General features: G+C 40.4%; 1 protein-coding gene across 9 annotated transcripts in view; it reads left to right on the forward strand.

Moving 5' to 3' along the window:
* The first annotated feature begins 737 nt into the window (after window positions 1-737).
* Window positions 738-24,006, forward strand: part of AGFG1 (ArfGAP with FG repeats 1) — a 36,088-nt gene continuing 12,819 nt past the window's right edge. For 3 of the 9 annotated variants that reach the window (XM_042041728.1, XM_042041729.1, XM_042041734.1), the window contains exons 1-5: window positions 739-997; window positions 9,955-10,048; window positions 20,449-20,564; window positions 21,094-21,256; window positions 22,272-22,428. In XM_042041728.1, the coding sequence (XP_041897662.1) occupies window positions 831-997; window positions 9,955-10,048; window positions 20,449-20,564; window positions 21,094-21,256; window positions 22,272-22,428 (697 nt within the window). In that variant the 5' untranslated portion in view covers window positions 739-830. Of the gene's footprint in view, window positions 1,002-9,954; window positions 10,049-12,796; window positions 12,909-20,448; window positions 20,565-21,093; window positions 21,257-22,271; window positions 22,429-24,006 lie in introns of those variants that run through there. The other 6 variants (XM_042041727.1, XM_042041732.1, XM_042041731.1 and 3 more) reach the window with 4 other exon arrangements.

Raw genomic sequence — 24,006 nt, forward strand, 5'->3', positions numbered from 1 at the left:
TCTCGCCACGCTCCGTGACTGAATTTCCAGACTTTAGGGACACAGAGGGACACCGGCAGCGCTGGGGCGGGGGCGAGGCGGGTGGTCGCTCTTTCACAGAGCACCTCCCGCTCTCCCCAACCGGCCTGAGCCCACCGCTCGCGCGGGGCTGAGGGGCGGCGGGGACCGCCTGGCCTTCACCCCGCGGTGTGAGGGAAACAGCCCGCCCCGAGCACCCTGCGGAGCGGGCGGGCGATCCCCTCCTCTCCGAGAAAAGGCTAACTGCATTTTTTATCGGTATTTTTCCATCGGGACTCTCCACAGAACCGACCCCAAGGCTCTCTCCCCCCGCCCCGCCGGGTCACGCGGGGTGACTCGGCTCCGCCGGAGGCGCCGCCCCGGGGCGGGGTTGCGGGGGGGGGGGGGGGGGGGGGGGGGGGGGTGTAGCGGGTCCTCCTAGGCGACAGGGGGCGCTGCAGCCGGCGGGCGGGCAGGGCTCCGCCGCGGCCGCCATCTCCTCGCTGAGCTCATAAAGGTGTCGCGCAGGTTCCGCCCGGGCTCGTCATTCCGCCGCCCCGGGCCCGGTACCGCCGCCGCCGCCTCCCCCGCGCCGCGGCCCCCGCCCGCTCTCTCCCTCGCGGGCCGCCGGTCCGCGTCAGCGGCCACCGCGCTCCCGCACCGGCCCGCCGGCGGGCGCTGGTTGTGCCCTCCCCGCCCCTTCCTTCCCTCTCTTCCCCTCAACCCCCTTCCCGCCCGCCCCCTCTCCCGCCGGCCGGACCCCGGAGCGCCACCGTCGCCGGGGTGTGAGCGGGGCCCGGCGCCGTGCCGGGCCGTCCCTCGCCGGTGGGGCCATGGCCGCGAGCGCCAAGCGGAAGCAGGAGGAGAAGCACCTGAAGCTGCTGCGGGAGATGAGCAGCCTCCCGCCCAACCGCAAGTGCTTCGACTGTGACCAGCGGGGCCCCACCTACACCGACATGACCGTGGGCAGCTTCGTGTGCACCTCCTGCTCCGGCATCCTGTGAGTGAGTGCGGGCGGGAACCGCCGGCTCCATTCCACCGGCACGGGTGACCTCCGCCCCCGGCCGCCGGGGGACGCGTTCGCAGGGCGGCGGCGGCTGGGCGGTGCAGCCCCGCCGCGGGTCTCGCTGCGCCGCCGCTCCCCCTGCGCTCGCCCTTCCTGCTGCCGGCTTGGCCACGTCGGGGGGCAGCGGGCGGGGGGCTCTCCCGGGAAAGGGAAGGAGGCCGTCGGGAGGCTTTACTGGGCGCGTTCGCTGGAAATCCCCGTCGGAGCCCCCGGTGCGGAGGTGGCGGCCACTGGCGGGGTGTGCAGGGCTGGGGCGCACGGCAGCCCCGTGGCCCGGAGCTGATCCTGAGGAGGTTCCTTCGGCACGTAGGGGGAGCGCGCACGGGGAGTGGGAGCACCACCACCCCACGGACGTGTCGGAGGGGTGGTTAATTAAACAAGTGTGCGAGAATACTTGCGGAAAGGGAAGGGGCACGTGGCTGAGCAGTTCACTGTCATGACAGCCTTGAAGATGCGGGGATACTAATCCTGTCGTGAATATGTTTACAGATACTACTTTAACGTTAAGTTAAACCACCAGTATAGCTTTATGTGTATCAAGTTATGCTCGGCGATAGTTTGTAAGACAACTCTTTAAGCTCTCAGTCGATAAACTCTAGCCCAAATGGTTTGAGAGACTTGATCTAGTAGAAGGTGGTTCGGTTTTTTTCCTCTTACATCGATTATTTCCTACAAACTATATATATAAACCTTGGAAAGGGATTGGCTCTGATAACGTGGTTGCATTTTTTTCCTGTTCCTCATTCCTGTATGGGCCTCCCCACTACTCCTCCTTTTTCCACCCATCCTCCCCAAAGATAATGTGTATGAAACTAAGAGTTGAGGTCAGTCAGTTGTGAATTTCAGTCACATATCCATAATTTGGGGGAAAGACCCTGCTGTCTTCAGTGCTACTTTCTCCTTAGCTATATCTGTTTGCTTTTATATGATTCTGTAGCATTGTGCTAATGGAATGGAGCAGATTTGAAGAGTAACCAAAGAAGTAATAAATAGTATCAAAGGATACAGATTGGTGTTTGTAAGGGTTTGAGTTCATAAAAGGCATTCAGGAGCCTGAACTAATTTCTGTGCCCTTACTACCCCAAACAGGCCTTCCAAGTAAGGTCCGGTGTTTAAGAACAAAGTTGGTAATTACACTGAAATGCAAAACAAAGCAAGTATGTTAGTTCTTTGCTGAATTTACATGGAATAAACTGCCTTTTATACTAATAGCTGATTAGACTTGGGGTTCTTCTACTTTGTGTAGACTTCTGAACAGACTTGACACAAATACAGAAAATATATATAAGTTGTGAAATTGAAAAGAGACTCTGGTTTTTCACACATACATGCCACACATACATAGCCAGCTCTGGCTGTTGTTTGCTCTCTTTGCAAACTATTATTTGTGCTGGCATGTGAAACTATTTTAAGCTACTGCACTGAGCTTATTTAATGGTTGATCATGTTCTTACTGGGTTAAACTGACAGCATAATAAAGCTGCACCATCGGAGTGTTTGTCTTTATTTTTCAGGCTTCTTAACCTTAATAGACAAATACATTGTGAATGCTGCTGAGATGTTCAGCGTGGGTTCAGAAGGGTCTGTTCCTTTTATCTGTTGGCTGGGAGGTATGGACTACTAAAGTGCGTAGTCCAATTTACAGCAACCAAAAGGATGTACAGGCAGTGAAACAGCTCATAAGCAGGGGACAGCTGCCACTTGATGTTAAGTTGACCATCATTTGGATGTTACCATGCTTAAAGGAGGAATACTGTTAGCAAAAACGTGGTTAATGTATTGGTATTCCAATAAAATGCAAATAGTTCTTTCTTTCTAAATATGCAGTGTTTTTGTCTTGCTATAAAAAAGCAACCACAAACAACATATTTGGTTCTTACAGTTAGTAACACCTACACTTACAGCTGGAGTAAAGGACTGTTAAGAGGACTTAAAGCTTCCCTCTAAAATAAATTTCGACTCATTCTTTCATGTTAACTTGGAAAAGCTTCCATAAATTGTGTGTGCAGGATCATATGCATTGGTTAACAGCTTAGGACCTAGCCAGTAGGGTATTTTTGTTAGTGATGAGACTTGGTGTAGGTCATGTCTGTTTCATAACTAGAAACTTATTTTTAACACTTCTGTCAGAATGGTCCTTCATACAAGTTGTTTATTTCCAGATGCTTTTCACTGTAGAATTCCACAGTGTAGGGAAATGAGGGGGGAACAAACCACATAATGGCAAGTAAGTATAAAAGTATAGCTGCTTCTATAGTTCTTAATGGTTGTTTGCGTTCTGCCTCATAATACTTGCTTTACTGTAAGGCTTTAATAATCTTAGTACTTTATCTTGTTTATGTGCTGTGTGAACAACTTGCATTGCTTCTTGTTTTAATTAATTTTTTCTAATCTGGTACAGGAAGTATTCTTGGGAGTCAGGTAGACTAGTTTTTTCAAGTATGAAGTGCCCAATGCAAGATTAAAATACTAGTAGATTAAAAAGTCTCCTTCAGAAAGGTTTCTCAATTAATTAAAAGTGACTGCTAATATCAGCATGATCTTAAATAGGCATGTTATTCTGGGTACTGTTAACTCTAAACTTTTAAAAACTGTAGTATAACCTTTTTTTACAAGTTTTCTGAAGTGTTTATGCATTGTCCTGGGAAGGACTGTCTATTCAGATCTAAAACCTTAATTCTGGATTCATCCTGAACTTCCTTTAAGTGTTTCATGTGTATCAAAAGAGTGATGCTATGTATTACTAGATTTAGCTTTAAAAAGCTTCTGTTCCCTCTACTGTTTCCCAAATAGTATGTCTAGCCTGTTCATAAGCTGCTAAAAACAATGACAGGACTAGTGGCTTTGCTGAAAAGATCTGCTTCTGACTTAAGTGTTGAAAGTGAGTCTTGTCAAGTAAAAATATGTCAAGTAAAAATTACAGGAGGTTTTTCTCTGTAATACCTGGGATTTAAATGACCTTATCTCCGATCAGGTTTACCAGAGCAGAAGTTTTGCTGTGCAAAATGGTGCATGCAGGAGAAAGTTCATGCACAGTGATGTGAATTTGCTTCCTCTTAAAATACTTCCACTTGTCCCCTGTGTTTAAATTCTTCATGTGGGAAAAAAGTGTGCTAGCATCACACAAGCTAATGCAGCTTTTTGTACAAGAATATAGGATATCTGGAACTACACACACAGTCATTTCTGCCCTGAGAGCAGGAGGAGATGCTGTGGAGGAGCAGTGTGCTCAGGTGAAGGATTACAGTCACACACCACGGGAAGATTTCTCTTTATTACGGCAAACCCACATCTCAGGATATGTTGGCAGGGAGATTCTTTTGGTTTGAAAGAAGTCCTTTGATTCAAAGGATTATGTTGGTAGCTATGACTGTTGTTTTCCTGGATGCTCCCATGTGGCCTGCTGACAGTGACATCCTTCCCTTTGTCTTATCAAATGCCTCTTGGCCTTGTATCTCAGCTGTCTGTGCATATCTGCTTTCGAGCACTTCTGTAGCACTTGCAGTCAGCCCGCTCCCAACTTTGATAAAAACAACATGTTTTTCAGTTCACCAATGGAAAATATCCCTGTTTGATTAAGAGTCCACTTGCACATGTTTTTTAATACATAATTTTTTTGTTTAATCTTGACACTTTTTAAATATCTGCTAATGTGATAATTAAGGCACTCCTTTCTCTCACTGCCCTCTCAATTCTCTCCCTCCCTCCCAACTTACTAAGGAAGTCTCTTGTTCAGCAACAAGGAATGTTAAGAACATACAGGTACTTTGAGAAATGCTAAAGCCCTTTTATGCTATTTTTCACAATTATTGGCCACCTTCTGGCTGCTTGTAATGCTTCTAGTTGAAATTTTAAATTTAAAATTTTCATGGGTAGGGGAGTTCTGTGTCAGCCAGATGGAAGTATTTGATGGCAGATAGATTAGTAACAGACTATTAACATCTCTATGAAGTGGTGGTGAATTATTGTCCTTTCCCTAGAAGAAGTTTAGCAGAAACTAAAATAGTCTAAACAAACAGTGCTAGAGTGAAGGTGATTGTGTTAGCATGACTTTTCCATCCTTTTTTTCCTTTGGAGCATGTTTGGAAAATTACTCCGTGTTGTGTGTCTCTGTGTGTGTATATATAGATTTTTAAGGGTATTTTCTATATTACTATATTTCTTGTTTTCAGTTTCAGGGCAGGAGAGCAAAGGAAATGTCTGTATACCACAGTGAACACTGCAGTTCAGAAAGAATGTTTGGGGTTTTTTTTAAGAAAAAACTTAAATTAACCTTGACTCTGCTTCAAAACGTGTGTATGAGTCTTCTGCTATTAAAAATAAATGAGCTTGTGAGATGGCGGAGGGTCTCCTGGGAGGTCTGCAAGTATCAGGAATGGCCAGTGCTGCTTATATTCTCTTTTGCTAATTACAGTACCACAGAAATAATAACAAATGCTGTGACATTGGATTTTCTGGCGCTTGTTTTCTGGACACCTGGGGATGTGGGGTGCTCTGTGATGGCTTGGTATTTGACTTGCCTCATTAACTTCATGCTTTTTAGGGGATCAGATTTTGCTGGCTTAGACTCAAGATGGTGTTAAAATATGATCCAGGGGATGTTAGCAGTGTTGAGCAGCCGTCTGACCACCATTCCTCCCACAAAAGGGACCCTCTGTTCTGCCAGAGCTTACTCTTTAAATTTTTTTTGCCTCCCAGCCCTGGCCTTTGCAGACAACTTTGCCAACTCTTATTTGAGATTAATGCAGGAATGGCTGCTCTGCCAACAATCACAAGTTCAACTATAATTTGCTGCTAAATTGTTTTAGTAGCAAATATCCACTGCTTGTTGACTGTGTTTTGAATGTTTAATGTTTCAATTGCCAGACTGCAGAATCCTGTGTCAGTGGCCTTAAAGCTTCCTTTGTTTGTGAGAGCACCAGTTTAACAATGCCTTCTGGAGAACAGAGGTCTCATGTTCTCTGAAGCTGCCCCTATGCTAGCCTGTGACTCAGTGAGGGTCAGTGGAGGAGAGTCTCCAGGCTGGAAGCTCTGGTCACAGTGCTCTTCCACAGAAATAACCATTGCTGAGTGTGAAGAAGTTGGCAGTGATGAGTGGGATCTCTGTGTGGGATGTTCTAGCTCTGGTGTGCTGGATAAGCGCAGATGGCAGAATTGTCTTACTCTGTCATCTTTCCCCAGGGCCTCTTGGGAGAGGGCTGCAGTCTGGTTTAAGTGCTGAGGTAGCATTTGGTTGCTGCCTTCCCCAGGAGCTCTGTTGTAGGGAAGGGAGTAACTGGTACCACTGCACAGGGGCAGGTTGCAAATATTTGTTCAGGGTCAATTTAAATTTAGGCATGGATAATTTCCACTAAGGGACTGTAATCCATTCTGTCCCTTGTTAAATAGGGAGTACTGTAAAGCGTTAGAACTGTGTGAAACACTTGTCAAATACAAGGAAAAAAACATTTTTCCTATGAAAAAGGAGGTTTTTAAATTCATCATAAGGGATAATTGTACTTGGCTGTCTACCAATAAGCTTCCCCCATATGTAGATGAGCTGTTCGTGAATCATTTGGGTCATTAAATAATCTCTGTAGGTAAGGAAGGGTTGGTCCTTGAATTCTGCTTCAAAAATCCCACAACTGCTCTGTTTTAGGGAAATTCCAGGCAATTCATGGATGTAGATTATGGATTAGAAATCATAAAAAAATAGAGTGTTTGCTGTTCTAATGGTAGAATGAAAGTAATTTATCTAAGAAAGGTAACGCATATGTTTGGGCTGTGTTTATGTGCAGCTTCTTGTCTGGAATTCCTTGTTCTGGGCTGACTTTTTAGGCTGCTTTAGCATAAAAGGAAGCTTTACATAGGTTCCCTCCACCCTTTGCCGTATTCAATGGACATAAATACTTGTATGTACAGTATTGCACCCTGATAGTTTACATTAAGGCTCTTAAAGTTTTGTTCAGAATTTCCAGTCCTCCTGGACCACTGATGTGGTGTCGTGCCCTCTTTCATCATGCCAGACATCTGACACCTCTGTGTGGTGATCTGACCTTTAGGGGGGAATGTCTTCCATCTCTTAGCAGGATGGTGTAATAGAAATGTGAATTCATCTTGTCCCATGTGGATATAATGTGTATATCAGGGAACTTTATAACCTGAATTTGTCACTGGAGAGACAGGCATGGAGGAAGTCTCTGGTGAGATTTAACAAAATCTTATCTAGGCCTCAACCACATTCAGTATTGCTGCTTAATAGAGCTGAAGATACTGAAGATATCAGTGTTTGCTGATGTAAATGCTCTGAAGAGCCCTAGTAGATGACTGTAGAGTAGGTACATGTTAACTTGTTCAGTGCCTTTAAATTGCAAACACAGGTACAGCAGAGCACTTAAACTATACTTACGGCAAAAAGGAATTTCCAGCAGGAGCTGGAAAGTTGAGATATACTGCCTGTGCTGGGAAACATGTAAAAGTGTTAGTGAATAGCTCTGGCTTTTAGTCATTAAATAGTTTACAACTATCTAACTGTGCTGCTATTGTAATTACTAGAGGGAGAGTGAATGAACAGACTAAGGCAGGCAGAACTGCTTTTATACTTACTGCAAAAGCAAGGGATGGTAATTCTCATGTGACATTTGATGGAGCATATTTATGTGAAATGCCGGGTGGATGCCAACTTTGTTTCTATGCTGTCACTGAGTATGTGATGCTACAGTGTCATTTAGTGAATTGTAATTGCTTACACACACAGACCTAGAAGGTGTTTTTTTAAAACCCAAAAATAAACAAACCTAAACAACCAAACCTAATCCTAGCACCAGCTCGGAAACAATGAATTTCAACTGCATAGAGAACTCTTACAGATTTCTTTTAAATTACATAATCTTAAAATGAGTATGTACTTTAAAAAAATCTTAGATAATCGTATAGTATTTTAATAAGTGTAATTTATTTGTGATGTAGATGATACAGCTAGATGAAAGATGTTAAATTGGTAATTTTAATTTACCAAGAAATTTAAACGTTTTGAGAGAAGATAGTTTAATCAACTATCTTAAAACCTCTCTCACCAACTTCAATGAAACGTCTACCTTCTTGTCAAGATGCTGAACTGTGGAGTCTAATGTCAGCTGCTCTGATTTCAAAAATTTGCTGAAGCAAATAGTATTCTGTAAAACTAATTTTGACACGCTTGTAGGTTTGTATATGACTTCTGCTTTTAAGGTATTCAAAATCACAGCATTTCTTAGCAAAATAAAATAAATTGTTTATCTAAGTGTTTCAAGCAGTGACTATCTCAAATTTAGTTTCTCATGAAACTTAGGCTAAAATGTTACTGCTGAGTGTTCTAACCAGTATTCAACTTTTGATTAAAAATGTGAAGATCTTTTAACACAGGATCAGAATTCTTACAGGTACACTTGAATTTAGGTGTGAAGGTGAATTTGTAAGCTAAATGCGCAGCAATATTCTTCCCATTAGACTTGGAAAACTTGAAGTGCTAAAATTTTTCTGTAAAAGTTGAATATAATGTTAATATTTGGAATATCAGATTTTTGTCATAGGCTGTTCTGATGGGTAACAATTTAATTTATAGTTAATATTATTGGGATAATCATGGAACTTAAAGAAAACCACTGGTTGTCCTAAATTAGATGTCAGTGATTTTTTTTTTTTTTTATTCTTAAAAGCAGTCTGAACCAAATTTAGAATTGAAAGCATAGGAACAAATACAAGCAATAGAGCTATTAGTTGATTTTCTTAGTGATTTGTTAGGCCTGTATTGCATCCCTGGAAAGCTTTTTGTGTGCTTTGATATCTCATGGTTAATGTATATGAATTGGTTTTTAAGATGGTATTTCAGAAATCCAGGCCTGGTTAACGTGAGTGTTAAACTGGCCCCGTGGTGTTGCCTGAGTGTCTCACTGCTTGGAACATGTGGGATGTAATGTTCTGGCCACCATTGAGCAAAGCACAGCTTGGTTTTGATTGTAGGCAATTTGTTGGTAGGCAAAAGCAGTAGTTAGCATGTATTTAAAGAAAGAGCTTGAAAAGAAAGCAAGTTTTTTCTTACCGTGGTGCTGTTGCTCAGCAGGTTTTCTCTCTGTGCTTGCAGGTTGTGACTTAACCAGGTTTGACAATGTCAGGCTGTGGCAACAGAAGTGCCTAGTGTTTCTGCTGGCACACTGTTTCTGCAGCAGCCTGGCGTGGATGTGAGAGTGGTGCCAATCTGGGCTTGAGGCAGAGCTGCTCACATCTGGAGCTGTGGCATTAGCAATGGTATCTCTCATGTGAGAGCACACTAAAACCAGTGTCTTTTTACTTTTGTTGTGGTTACTTCTGTAGTGTTCAGGAAGAGGAAGAAGCCCCTGTGAGTGCAGGGGCAAAAAGTAAACTAGAAAAAGATGCTGTGAGGAAACAGGAAATGTAGGTTAAAGCAGGAGAAAAAGACTGAGCTGGGGAGTTTAGCTTGAAGAAATCCAGTTATTGGGTAGAAGCTGTAGTAAGAGATCAAAGTGAGGGAGGAGTTGGAGGGAAAGGAAAATGCAGCCAAGGGGGGACCCAAGAGCGAGAGACGAAAGGTTGAGGCAAGGGTGAAGCAGATTAGGATTTAAAAAAAAAAGTCTAATTTTGTTTTCTTAAATTTGCATAGAAAGTGCCGGAGTGAGTTTGCATGAGCGATTGTGAACATTGGTTTCCCCCCAAGTTCTGTTACTCAACTTAGTATACTGAGCGTTACTTTGAGAAGAGCTTACACAGCCTTAAGTTGTATGGCCGTACCAAGAATGAGTATGTTTTACAGAGATGGCTCCTATTTTAAAACGGACTGACTTCTAGCTGTAGTGTTAAACGTAATTGTATGGTGACAAATTTCCCAAATGCTGAATACTTCTTGCTTCTTTCAGGCGGGGCTTGAATCCACCCCACAGAGTGAAGTCGATTTCAATGACTACATTCACACAACAGGAAATAGAATTTCTGCAGAAACATGGAAATGAAGTAAGTATTATTTGGAGAATAAAGTGGATTTGGCACTTAAGTAATGTTTTAGACTTTAATATTTAAGAAAAGCTTAGTTGGGGTTTTTTTTTTTTTTTTTAGCAAAAGCTAGACAGAAGTCTTTGGAAGCCAACCTCATTTGAAATGAGGTTTCTGAAGTGCTTGTTTCATTGGGTAGCTGATCATCATAATGTTATAGTCCAACCCAGACAGTCCAGATTCACATGATCAGTATTTCTGAATTGGGTTTTCTTTTGACTTTGCATAAGGCAAGATGCAGCCATTTTTTTTTTCTTGCAAGCTCAGAACTTGAAACTGACTGCAGCAGTGTTTCCTGAAAGAGTGCACTGTGACAAAAATAAATACAAAAAATACAGCTTGTAGCTGTATTTCTTCACAGTAGGTGTCAGAAAGTCTTCTAGTAGTTTTAATAGCCTCTTTACTTAATAGAAGTATATCCATGTTGAATGTTCTTGGAGAGAGGAAGGAAAGGGAGAAATTGTTATCTAGTGTGTGCCTTGTGGCAGCTTTGAAGACAACAAGTTCTAGCATGCTGACTTTTTGTTCTTTTTAATAGAAGAAAACATCTGAGGTAAATGTTGGATTGGCTCTATGGGAACACACAGAGCACTTAAGCCCTGGATGTGGCTATTGCTCTCTTCAATTTGAGAGTGAAGTTTGTGTTTTAATACCATACTGTAGCATTGAGCATTTTAGAGGCAGATTTTGCCTCTGTTGGAACTAGATAAAGTTCTGCTTCACATTGATTGCATCTGTATCCTGTTTAGTAGAACTATTGATTGTAGGCTAGAGTGTTTTATTAGTGTCCTCTTGTGAAGCTTTGTGGGGATAAATCCCATCATTCACTAAAATGCTGGTACTCAGCTCTCTTAAAGTTGGCCCATTCATAACTGTCAGGTTGAAGAATGAAAATAGAAGTAGCAATTTCTTTTTCTGTCCTGGTAAACATGTGTTATTTGTTGAAATGACCGTTAGTGGATGATTCCTCTAGACAGAGCTGGAACGAGGCCTGAACTCTCCCAGACTTTATAAAATACTCTTGATGGCTTAGGTTGCTTGTTTTTTTTTAAAACTGTAGAGAATTGCATATATCTGTGTATATATGTGGAGCATACTGCTGACTTCTTGCATAGGGAAATTTAATAAAGAATCTTCTGTGGACTCACATAGAGTGTGTTGGAGTCTCTTTCCATAAGATTGGATTGTAAACTTCAGCTAGCTTTAAGCTTCACAAAGTAAAGGAAAACATGTGTTTGTAGCTCCCTCCCTGCATTTGTTTTAATTTCATTTTTTTACTAAATCTGCGATGTCTAGAGAGTGCTTTGAGTTTGTCTTCACTGATCTGGAACCTTAAGTGATCCTTTCTCAACTGATTAGTGTGGTTGTCCTTTTCATTATAGCCATGACTAGTCTGCCAGTCATAATGATTTAGTTGATACGTAATTTATTATTGACATAAAAAAAGTTCACAGATCTCTGCAGTGCTATTCTGTTTCAAAAGCAGGGGTCTTTGCACTTGCAGTATTCTAATTAGAGAATTGCAATGATTTAAATGAGCTGCCTCAAAAATGAAGATGTATTCCTGAGTTTAGTTTTAGGTTGTTGATTATTGCTTTAATTCTTAAGTAGAACTGAGTAGACACTTGCAAGTGCAGATGGTAGATTTAAGGAGTGCTCAAATATTGAACAGAAATGATTATTGTTTTAAACACTGTTAGAAGTTTAAAACCTAGTTAAACATGTTTTCACTTTTTTATATTGCAGTAGTTAAACGGGCATTTTGCTTTCTCTTGTTGGTATTGGACTTTGGAACCTGCAGATAAGCTAATGTATTGGACAGATGAAATTCATCTGACCTCACAAAAAACCACTGTTTTGCTTAGCTTGCTGTTCAGCATAGGAGGCTCTTGTGTGTATGGGAAGAAATTAAATTTCCTAAAATAAGACTTTCCAAACATGGAATTGTCCAATGTTGTAATATCAACAATTAAAACAATTCTGCAGCGATTAATATAAAAAGAAGCTAACCTTTTTTACAATCTATCGTGTTTAACATCCATTTTTCTGTAACTTCTAAAATACTTTCATTCCCACTTTTTTGTTCTAGTCTTTCTCCAACATGGCCAAGGCCTCTGTGATAACCTTTCTTGCTTCCAGATGAGTAGATCATGATTGTACAATAGGGATCTTGCTCTGAATACAAAGTAAAATAGCAAGAAAACTTCCATGAGATAAAGTAGTTAGGGTGCTGAGTTGTTCTTAGAGGAAGTAGTTTTCCACTCTCCTTCAAAGGGTATTTGTAAGGTCAGTGTATTGTATGAGGTTGAAGTTCTCTAAACCCAGAAAACAAACAAAACAAAAAAACCCAACCACTCCAACCAAACAAAGAAAAAAACCCAAAACACTTCCTAATATTTAAAATACTAACTTCTCCCCAGTTGTTGTAAATGACCCTCTTTGTGGCATACATGGGTAAAATATTCAGTTACTGAAAGGCTTCTGCAAAGCAACTGCTTTGGGGAGAGCCGATTCACAGCAGCTTTTCTTTAAGTGAGACACCATCTTCTTCCCTGTATGTACATGTTCTAAGAAATGTCATTCTGGCCCAGGCAGCTTGAACTTTATTTTAAATGAGTTTTTACTGCTTCAAACAGTTTTAAATCCTTTTACTGTATTAGAAGACACCTATATTTTGGTGTTGCTTACTCATCTGTAGGTATAAACAGATGTCCAGACTCCAGCTTTGGTAATGTTGGGATTAGGTCACTGCAGCAAGACTGGAGGCATCTTCCAGCTGACATTCTTCAAGTGCCTTCTGAAATCCTTTTCAAGGATAAAGGTAATTCTGACTCACTGGGTAGGGTTTGTCGTCTCCTTGCTCTCTACATGAAGAACAGTGTATTTTCATGTTAGGAATAACCAGAAGAGATTGATACAGAGATGTTTCTGCTTGAATAATCATCCTCAAATGATGCTAGCGCTGATTTGGCCTCTGATTGAGTTGTGCGGTGGTAGTAGGAAGTGAACCCGCTGTTTGCAGAAAGTGGAGGTGGTGCTAATCTCCTGTTGCCATTATAGCTGTGAATATTTATTCAGAAACTTTTCCCTTAAGCTGAAAATAGTATTAGGAGGCAAACTGGTTACAGAGTTAATTTTTCTCCTACCCTTTTGAAAAATGACAGGTATTTTATAGCCTTTCCAAATAGCCCATTCTAAAATGCATGTGGTTGAAGAAAAAGATCTTGATGGTCTTCTATTTAGAAAATCTGTGTTACTCTGGGGGAAAGACCATGTTTACCTGACCTAATGAGTAGAATACATGCAGATGTGCTCAGCTGTTTGGGGTTATTTTAATAGTGTTGAATTTTGGTTTGGTGCCAATCTTCCCAACTCCCAATAGCACCTGTGCAAGTCCCTCTTCCCTGCACTCTTGTAGAGCTGGCAACAGTGTGAGTCTGGTTCAGAGCTGGTGTTAGGCCAGACCAGAATGCTTCCCTAGAAGCATTGCTATGGAATGTGGCCTAGAAACCCTGGAGTGGAAGGAGCAGTCTCTAAGCTGGAGCTGATGAGTCCTGACAGCACGAGCTGTGCAGTCAGGTGTCCTTGTAGTACATTGCTGGTTCTGCTAATACGATATAGAGATACATGAGCTGATTGTGTGTAGAACAATGTCTTTGTTAGCAGGATTTACTGGCTTGACTCTGCTTATGAAACAACTATAACTTCTGGACCCAAACTGCCTTTGAAATCAGTATGCTGGCAGTATAAAATAATTTTAACCTACAGAGAGTAATGAATAATATTGACATCAGAAGTGCAGAATTGCTAAACAAAGCTATAACTTGCTTACATAAAGAAACTATTTCCAAATCTTCCTTCCTGTAGGGTGTTATGTTTTGGAACATAGTTTTGTTGTGTGATACTGTGCAGTTCTATGCACTGTCAGCGTTACATTTGGTGCATAACTGAGGATATTTTATTGGCAGGGAGGGGGAGAAGAAGAAATCTAATATGGCATTTCCAAGCCTCCTGAAAGGTAATGTCTCATTAGAGCTTTTTAAACTAGACTGACGTGTAATCTTCCTATGCAGTGGTGTGTCTAGGTCTCAAGAAGGGTTGTAGGTCAAGTAACATGCTTTTCCTAGTTGAAGTGCAGTTTCTATCACCAGAAGGATGTGTCCTGCTAGAGTTTTTCCTTGCCTTGTTGCCTTCACTGCATACAAGAGCAGGAGGCTTCATGAGAGAGAACTGAGCTTTGCTGGCCTGACTGAATTTTTATTATTCCTAACTAGCACAACTATGCTAGCAGGAGTTTCTAAAGTGTGGTGGCTCAATGTGTTGTGTAAGCAGAAGGCCTTTGTCTCTCCTATATCCGCCTTCCCACACACACTGGAGATCTCTATCAGTGAAATAGTTATGACACAGCAAAGCATTATTTGGTAGTTGAAATACATAGCAGTGGAAGAGGAAGAAGTGGAATCTCAGATTCTCAGTGTTTCTGTAAAGTTTGATGGATAATGATGACTCTTTCCTTGATTAACAGTTTTTTAGTGTGCCTGTTCTTCCCTACTTGCCCAGCTCTGTAAAAACACACATGGAAAAAAAAACCCGAAACAAAACAAAAGCTAAACTTTTGTGGAAAACAGGTACATGTATTTTTCTCTTAGTCTTTGAGCCCTGCTTGGAACTCCTGAAAGCATTAAATGTTACTGGTGGCTGAGTTTTAAACCAGAAGCCTTTCTGATTAACTTTTTGTGGTGTGCCAGATGTGCACCGAATGGGAGGCGTTCTTTGTTGCTTTCTGTCAAAGCTGAAAACAAGGGTAATGACTGAAAGTGTAGGACTACAAATGTAAATAGTGTTCGGAAAACCTAATGTCTGGTAAATATAATTACTGTGGGAAAAACAGTTCTCCCTCAGGTGGAATAGCTGTGGAGTGCAAATTCAGGGAAACCAATGGTATGAAGAGAAGTATAGGTAAAGGCTTTATTATAACGTACAATATGCACTTGGCCCAGTTTCTCCTTTCAATGATATATTTAAGTTACGGTAACTCACAGTTTCTGTCTTGCTACCTCCTGGGTTTTTATCTAGGTCAGGGCAAGTAGGTTGGTGCTGGTAGTGATTCTCTTTCCCTCTTTACTTCATGCTGTACTTACTGATCTAATTCTGAACGTCCCAGTATCTGGTTGCCAAGTGTCTAATGACATCCCTCATAGGACTGAAGCTTGTTGGCAGAGGACAGGTACTATCCTTCCCAAAGCAGTTGTAGAGGGATTCTCATGAAATTTTAAACTTCATGAAGACAACTGCTGAATCTTACCTACTTATTTTTACCTGACAAGAGTGTAGTAGGGGCAAAACTTCAAAGTACTGTTTCTGTCAACTCTTCAACAAAAGTAGACTTTCAAGTGCTGCATGCGCTTAGTCATTCTGACTTCAATGCTCTCCTTTTTTTTCCCCTGCTCCATTGGTGAACCAGTGGGACATGGACTAATTACACTTTTCAGGGACAGTGGACAACGATTATGGATTGTTGGATATGTTCCACTGTTTCTAGGGGCTTCCACATAACTTGAATGTTTACTCTTGGCTCCAGATTGTCAGGCTCTTCTCTAAGCAGAGCATTTTGTTTGATAGAGCTGTGGTTATCAAAAGGAGGAGTATAGCAAAGCTTTGGGCGAATAAACAGAGCTTTTAGCAGAGGCTTATTCGTGCTGTTGTTGCAGAAAGAACAATATTAATGTTAAATGGCTGAACCAGAGTATTCCCAAGGAGATGGTGCAATGTAGAAGGATTTCAGAAAGCCATAGAATTTTTAGGGCTGATACCTTAATAGTAGTGTTGTGTAATTGTGTGGTGAGTTGGGATGATGCTTCATGTATTATCTGTAAAAGCAAAGGAATGAGTAATTCTGTTAAAATGGGACTGAAGATGTGTCATGAAACTTGAGCAGTAGCATTTTCTGAATGAGCTCTGCAAGTGTGATTTATATATGGAGCAGTTAAAGAGGTGGTTTGAAATACATGCTCTTTGGGATATCAAATTTGAATTTCTCAAAGCATATGCTTTCAAAATAACCAAAAATTGAGAACAATTACTTCCTTGGATTTTTTTCAAATGGTTTGTTTGTATTAAATAAGAAGAAAACTGTGTTTAGTAGAGCAACTGCTTGCTTAAGGGTTGGGTTTGTGCAGGTTTCCTTTAATGCCTTTTTGCAGTTCCTCCCTGTTCCCCCTCCCTGCAAGTAATGCCCTGCAAGAGTCAGCACATGCTGTGAATAACTGTGGGAGTAACTGTGCTGTTCAGGTGTCCTGCCTGGGCAGCCGTTGGGCCAGACAGAACATAGCACTGAAGCTCATGAGGAAGTGTTGCCAACTAAAGATGCCAGTCTGATTTTTCTATACTTGTGCTTTTTTTTTTTTCATTGTAATTAATCTTTCAGTATCTGTCCAATTCCTAGTGAATTAGTGGGGAGTAATCAGAGTACCAAACTGAGTAATCATTCCCCACCATAAACAGCAAGTTCCATGGCATAAATTTCCTTGATATTTATCACAAGAGTAACTTTTGAATAGTTTTGAAAGAAAAAAAGTTCAATCCATAAAAATACAGCAAAAATAAAGATTTCTCACATCAAACTTATTTCTTTGCGCATGATTCAGGACTGCTGGTGACTTACTTTAAAATGACTATGGAAAGATTACTTCAAAAGACCACAATTACACATGTGAATTCTGCCTCTGACAACAGTATTTTTTAAATTTTATTTTTTTATTTCATCCTGTGGTATTGCACAGCTCTCTGCCATTTGTGTTTTTTTAGATGGCTGAAAATTGTGTTTTGTGGCTCACTTGAAGCATAATCAATGCAGTGTTGTGGATCCCTGTCAAGTCAGATGATAGTAGCAGAAGTATAGCTAGACAGAGCACACAGGTCACCAGCAAACAAGAGAAGACAATGGGCCTTTTATTGGGTTCTGAATGCCTGCTTGGAATGGCTGCTGATGTTCAAAGCATTGCGTGCTACTTCAGACAGAAATATGTGCCTTTTCATGGTTTCTTGTGTGATTCTAAAGCTTTTTAAAATACGGCTTTCTAAAGAACTTAAGTCAAAATTGTGTAGGTTAGAAAAAACCTTCAAGATTATCAAGCCCAGCTGTAGTAGGAAGACAAAACAGCCTTTTTTTGGCTTAATCATGGTCTGAAATGCCCTTATGAGGATGTGATTTACCCTTTGTATTCCAGTCATGTTGTACACCCACTTAGTCTTGTGGTCCCTTTCCATCATTCCCACTATCCAAATCCAAACTACTCTTACCTATTGTGGGTGTCTGGTTTTGGTTTAAGACTTGTCCATATTTATGAACTTTTAAGAAATTGTACACTCTCTGATAGCTCTTTAGGTAAAGAAACTTAACGTGAAATTTATTATTACCACCTGGTGTGGTAAATGTTTTACACTGTGTTTGTACATCTCCTGCAGTCAGACTCTGGTACAGTGAGAACTTCTTGCTGAAGTGTGTATGACTAAGTAGGTTCTTTGGTAGGTTCTTTGGCTTGGTGGTTGTGTGTTGCTCATTAGTAAAACTGTTCTCTCTGTTACCAGCAACAGAAAAACACAGAGTGTCTGGCAGTTTGTTTAAATTAATTACAGTAGTGACTTAAGACATATTTCACTTGTTACTTCTTTTTGTGGTTAGGTATTTAGCAGGAATTAGTTGCTCCAGGAAGCACTTTTGGAAGCCTGCTTTCTGAATGTTTGTAAAAATTGCAATGTAATGGCAAGGGCTGATGCCTTTAAGAAGCTTGCATCATTTTAAAATAACAGGTGTTTGTTCAGCACAGTCCTCCTCCGTTCCTGTTTGCATATTCATAGAACTGTATCTACTATAGCTCTGTAGCTGGTAATGATCTAAAGTCACACAGCACCTTGTTTTCTGAGTCCTTACAGAAATCATTGGTCACGATGGCCTGAGACTTTGACATGGAGCTGTGATGGGGTTTTTTGGTTTGGATTGTTTGTTGGTGGGGTTTTTTGTTTGTTTGTTTTGGAGGTTTCTTGTTTGTTTTCTTTTCCCCTCACTCCAAATGCTTAGGCACTTCAGGGTGAAGATGAAGCAGAAAACTGGGAGGGAGAAATGTGAAAAACTGGGCTGTGGTTTGTTGTGCTGAGTTGATCTCCTCCAGGTTTCAATGGTACCAGTGACATGGCAATTGTGATGAGTTTCTGTGATCTCACTTGTTTTGGGTTGCAGGAGAAGGAGGAGTAATTGGATGGCCTGACATGGGTGGGGAAGGGGACTTCCTCTTTCATTTGCCCGCACATCTCAGGCTGGATGCAAACTGATTATCATGGTACAGCCCCAAGTGTTAACAGTGCTGGGTGCAGAATTAAGTAGGGGCTGTTGTAACATTTGTCTTTCTGCTTGTCTGAAATTAAGCACAATTTTTCTTTTCTTCCGTGTTTTCTGATGTTCTTTCCAATACTGAGTTGGGGTTGGGAGGGGACTGTGTAGAGTTGGACACCACCAACTCCTGCTGCTAGAGTTTCTGTAAATAGCCACAAGCAGGACTTCTCTTCCTCTTAGCAATCATATGACTGCTGCTTGTATAGTTATACTCACAAATCTAAGTATGGAAATACTACTCCTGGCCCACCTCAGGCTATGCACTGCAAGTTTAAAGCTACACACGTAAATATTCTGACTTTATATATTTTGTCAGCAAAAAGTAGTGAAAGATTGGTACTATTAAAACAGTGATTCATGCTATTAACTTTTACTTTAGAACAGACTTGTGACTTTTTTGACTACATTTATCTTCTAAGTTTGTATGAAGTATTAAACAATTATATTAAGTTTCATTATATCTATTATTATACTGCAAGTGACTTCAATTTTGGAACTCAAATCAGTGCATTGAACTTGACCCTTTTGTGGAGTACAGTTGCAGAATGAATGTAGAAGAGCTGAGTTTGAGGTAGGAACTACTTATCTTAGTTCTAAATTAGCTATTTAAATACTAATTTAAAAATATATCTTGATCATTAGATCTCTTTCCTGTTGTTGTCTCAATCCAGTAGATGATAATAATGTTGGTAATAAGGACTGTTAGGTGTTGAATATGCAATCAGGCTATTTAGAACTGAAACATCAAGTATGAAATACGTAGCTATGATGTCTGCCTAATCTCTCTAATCCTGAGCAATCTCTGAAATGACCCGTAAGATTTATCATGTTTGTCAGCTAGCTCTCCCTGGCCAGGTGAAGAGGAAAACCTGTTTGGGGAAGATGCTGAGGTGGAAGTATCACAGCTTCTACCTTGATTTGCCAGCTTTCGGAGCAATCTGTTTTGCAGCTCTTGGTTGTCAGAGCCTGTGCTTCTCCTGAAGGTCACTGGGGACAATGTTGAAAACCTGACACTTTTAGGGATAGAGGGCATGTTTGTAGTAGGCATGTAAGAAGGATGGTCAGGGCTATTTCAGAAAGGGTGTGGGAAGAAAAAGTATGCATCTTAAAAACAAAGCTTTTTTGACTGCTTCTCTGGAAGAAACCTGTTCTAAGAGGGCACTCAGATTTTTGAGGGCAGCTAATATTTGGTGTTATTGTTTGGGTGCATATTCAGGTTACTTGCAGAATCGTCTGAAGGGCTTAAAATATTTCAAGTTAAAACTCCTACATCTTGTTTAGTTTTGAGATTGCCTTTCCTCTTGTTTTGCTCAGGAATTGAAGCTTGAACATACTGAGAATTTTGCAAGTGGTTAGCTTTTGCTCACTCACAACTCCAGTTAGAAAATTATATTGGAGCAAGAGTACTTTTACCCCTTCTCTCATACCATCACTCAAATGTATATGGTATTGTAGAAACTACATCATGATAACAAAGGCTGTTGGAAAAACAGCTCCTGTTCTCAAACAGTAATGAAAAGTATAAATAAACCTTGGATCCTTTAAAATCTACCATCTGGGGCTAAGAACATATGGAATCTGTTGAAACAGTTTAAGCCCTGAAGTACAGTAAGGGAATGTATAGAATTAGGTGAAGGAGAAGAGTCTTAAAGATTACAAGTAGAAATCAGGTGCTTTGCATTTCATGAGTACATTCTACAAATGTTTTGTAAAAACATTTGTGTTGGATGGTGAAATTGGATGCTGGGATTTGCTTGCCCTGCTGTGGCAGATGGTCTCTCAACTCTAGGTATTTAGACCAGTACGTGGTGCACCAGTCAGTTGTTACAGCAGCTCAGTCTGGAATATAAATTATGTAGCCACACACTTTAATGGTCTAGTGTATTAATAATGACAAACTTAAATAGTTTAACTTTGAATTAAGTTATTTTGTCTGTTCAATCTGTATTGTTGTGGTTTTTTTATTAAGGTGTGCAAACAGATTTGGCTAGGCCTATTTGATGATAGATCATCAGCAATTCCAGACTTCAGGGATCCACAGAAAGTAAAGGAATTTCTACAGGAAAAATATGAAAAGAAAAGATGGTAAGATACCTTTACAATTTTAAAGATTGCCTCTATGATGAGAAATGAAGATGGACTGTTTGCTGTCATTTGGAATGTGCTTTCCTTCTTGTGTACTCTTCAGACTAGATTGCATAGTTCTATAAAGTGAAATGATTTCTGAACTTTATTCAGAGCTCCTATAGGAAGCAGAGAAGACAAACTAAAGAAGTTTCTCAATGTTCATATTGATGGAACAGAAATGGCTTAAGAGCATGTCAACAACAATGTAAAGTAACAGTTTTGCAGACTATTATTTCCCATCCTGTTTATGTTTTGTATTGAATAAGTGCTAAAAATATTGATGACTTTAAATTCTAGTCCATTTTAAAAAAAATCTCTGCTATATTTAAAGAATGGGTATTTTGCAAACCACTGACAGAATCTATTGCTGGATCAGGGGTTCAGTAGCAAAGCTGAGATCTCCCAGTTCTCACACTTCAGACTTAGGAGCATTGAGTGGAACTTCTCATATGGAACTTGTAAAAACCATTGCTCTTCTTGAATGTAGGTATGTTCCTCCAGAGCAAGCAAAGGTGGTGGCATCAGTCCATGCATCCATATCGGGGTCTTCTGCCAGTAGTACAAGCAGCACACCTGAGGTGAAGCCACTCAAATCTCTCTTGGGAGAAGCTACACCTGCACTGCACTTAAACAAGGGGACACCTAGCCAAGTGAGTAATGACAGCTGAGGAGCACAGAACTGCTCTGCAGTCCTTGGCACTCTCTTCAGTGGCACAAAAATTCTTGCAATAACAACTGCTCTGATCTGTAGGAACTAATACGATCTCTGTATTTCATATATTTTATTGAAGTATATACACATTTGCAGATCAGGTACTAAATGAAGTTTGTTTCTATTGACCAAATTGAATTTTTGGTGGTTATTTTTAATAAGCAGAGTTTTCCAGTGTGATAGGATTAATTGATTATCTTTTGCATGAGTTTCTCTAAAGTTTGGACCTAATGTGTTATATTTTCATCTTTGTTCTATTTGAAAACAAGAAAATGACTTATGCTGTTAACCATGAGATTAGTAGTGAATATGTGGATGAAAGCATGCCATGTTTATTATTGCTTCCTTTGCATTCTGAAACTGTCTTAAGTGGCTTTCAGGGGGTGTCTGTATGCTGTAATGTAAAGTCAAACAACACTGTGTACTTAGATTTTTGGAGGGAAGACAGTTTTTTTGAAAACTGCCATCAGGATACATGCACCTCTTGAATGGACCTCCTGGAACTCAAAACAGTAGAAAATTGCAACTTCAAGCCTTGCTATGAAATTCTTCAATTTTTCTCTACTTATACTGAATTATAAAGATTTTTTCAGAATGTAGTGAATTACTGTTTTCCGTCTTGTAAAACTAAGTTTTATTGCTTGTATTTGTACAGTATTCGCAGTTTCAATTACAAAATCTGAAGTTGCTAATAATACATCACTACTCTTTTCTTCTGGGTGTTACTAGACCATGTAAATCTGCTGCAGAGTTCCTTTAAAAGCCAGACTAGTAGCATAGATAGTCTTCCTCATACTATAGGAGGAGGGTGTGTGCTACATATAGCATCTTAAACTTCAGGAATAAATGTCTTGTTAAAGAAATAAGCTTTGTCTAGCCCTCTAATATTTTGTAAATGTCAGTTCGGTAAAATATCACCTTTTCGTACTAGCTAATTGAAATGTTGTTTGTAGTCTCCTGTTGTAGTTCGATCTCAAGGACAGCAGCAACAAGAAAAGAAACAATTTGACCTCCTCAGTGACCTTGGCTCAGATATCTTTGCTGCTGCTCCTCCTCAGTCAACTGCTACAGCGAATTTTGCTAATTTTGCACACTTCAACAGTCATACAGGTAGGTATTGGACCAGTGTATCTCTTTTAAAAGAATAAAATGTAGCCTTAATTTTCATGACTTTTGACTAAACTTCATGAGGTGTATGTAATCTCTGTGCCTTAGGAATGTTGTATTGCTCGAGATTTCTTTCAGGTCTTTATAGTTGAAGACAAAGACTGACAATTCTGCTTTTGAAAGTGGGAATTGCTATAGCTATTTCCTACAATATGTATGATTACACTGTTTCTGCCTACTGCTAAACTTTAAATTCTTCAGGGGAGAGAGTGAGAGGATGAGTAACAAAATGTTGGGAGAAGCTGATATTAGACGTTTAATTTTCTTTCTGAAAATTATTAGGAAAAGCATTCATGAAAAGCAAGCAGATACAGAGACTTTAAAGGAGTTCAAATGCATTGATAATAACTGCCAGTTTGTCAAAAGAAAAACCAAGGCTTGCCCAGTTTAAAGAGTGACCTCTTCTTCTGTGTGTGTGTCTATTTGAAAGCTGAGTACTGCCCATGTGGGTGGTATTCTGTAGGTTCAGGGAGAATAAACAAGCCTTGAGCATATGTATTGACTGAGGAAGGGGGATAGGCCTTGAATTCTTAGAGGATGACTTCAGTAAAATATATTGAACCCTCAGGGATTGGTTTTTTTCCAGCCGAAGACCAAGAGTAATAGAAGTCTATCCTAAAGAAAAAGTCGATTCTGTGGTCACTGAAGTTTGTTGTTGCTAAATTGCATTGTAGTTGTGGGAAAGTACCTTTGCCTGTCTGGTCTGAATGGGCTTTTTATGTAGTTGTTCTGAGGGAAACTGTAATGCTGCTATGCTGCCCAGAATAAGAGAGATTTATTGCAAATCAGTCCTGAAACTGTTAGCAGCCAAGACAGTGTCATGGACAGGACTTTAGATTCACACCTGAGGACCTGGGCAAAATACCAAGGATTTCTCCAAATTAATTTTTGGAGGTGTGTTTAACTGGGAGAACTTGTGCTGACTGGCCAGTGCTGTATTGTGTTACTGAAAAGGCTGCAGATGGTTAATTTTTCTAATAATTTCTTTCCAAAGTTGTTGCTGAATAATTCTTTATTTATATACACTTTATTATTCCTTGTGCTTTTTTAGGGAGATGAAAATTCCATTAAAGCAGTATTTTAATACTGTGTTCGAAGTCTAGGTAAAATTCTATTGCATCTCTGTTGGGTAATTTTTAAAAGGATAAAAAGCTATTGGAACACTCCAGAATAAATACGATCTGAGGAAAGAGTCTGTTAATTTCTGGTCACAAACTAACCATTGTGGTCATTCCCATGACTTCTTTCCGTAAGTTTTAGAGCCCTAAGCAGTTTCAGGGCTCGTAAATCAGTTTCTAAAAGACAAACCTGATTGTGAACGTGTGATAGCTGAACTTGTATTGCAGACTTGTTACCTGAGGGTGTTTTCTGACTTGCTATAGTAAAATGCTTGTAAGGCTTGTCTTGTGTGCAGTAAGTACAGGGTAGTGTTAGTGAAATGAATAAAATGTTACAGACTTCCTTTAGAACACAAGGAGGGTTGATCAGTCTGTCAGCTTTGGCAAAAATGAGTTTGAAATG

This window comes from Corvus kubaryi, unplaced genomic scaffold (assembly GCF_017639235.1).
Source record: "Corvus kubaryi isolate FWS band 111438036 unplaced genomic scaffold, C.kubaryi_AGA036_p1.0 37397, whole genome shotgun sequence".
Classification (NCBI taxonomy): Eukaryota; Metazoa; Chordata; class Aves; order Passeriformes; family Corvidae; genus Corvus; species Corvus kubaryi.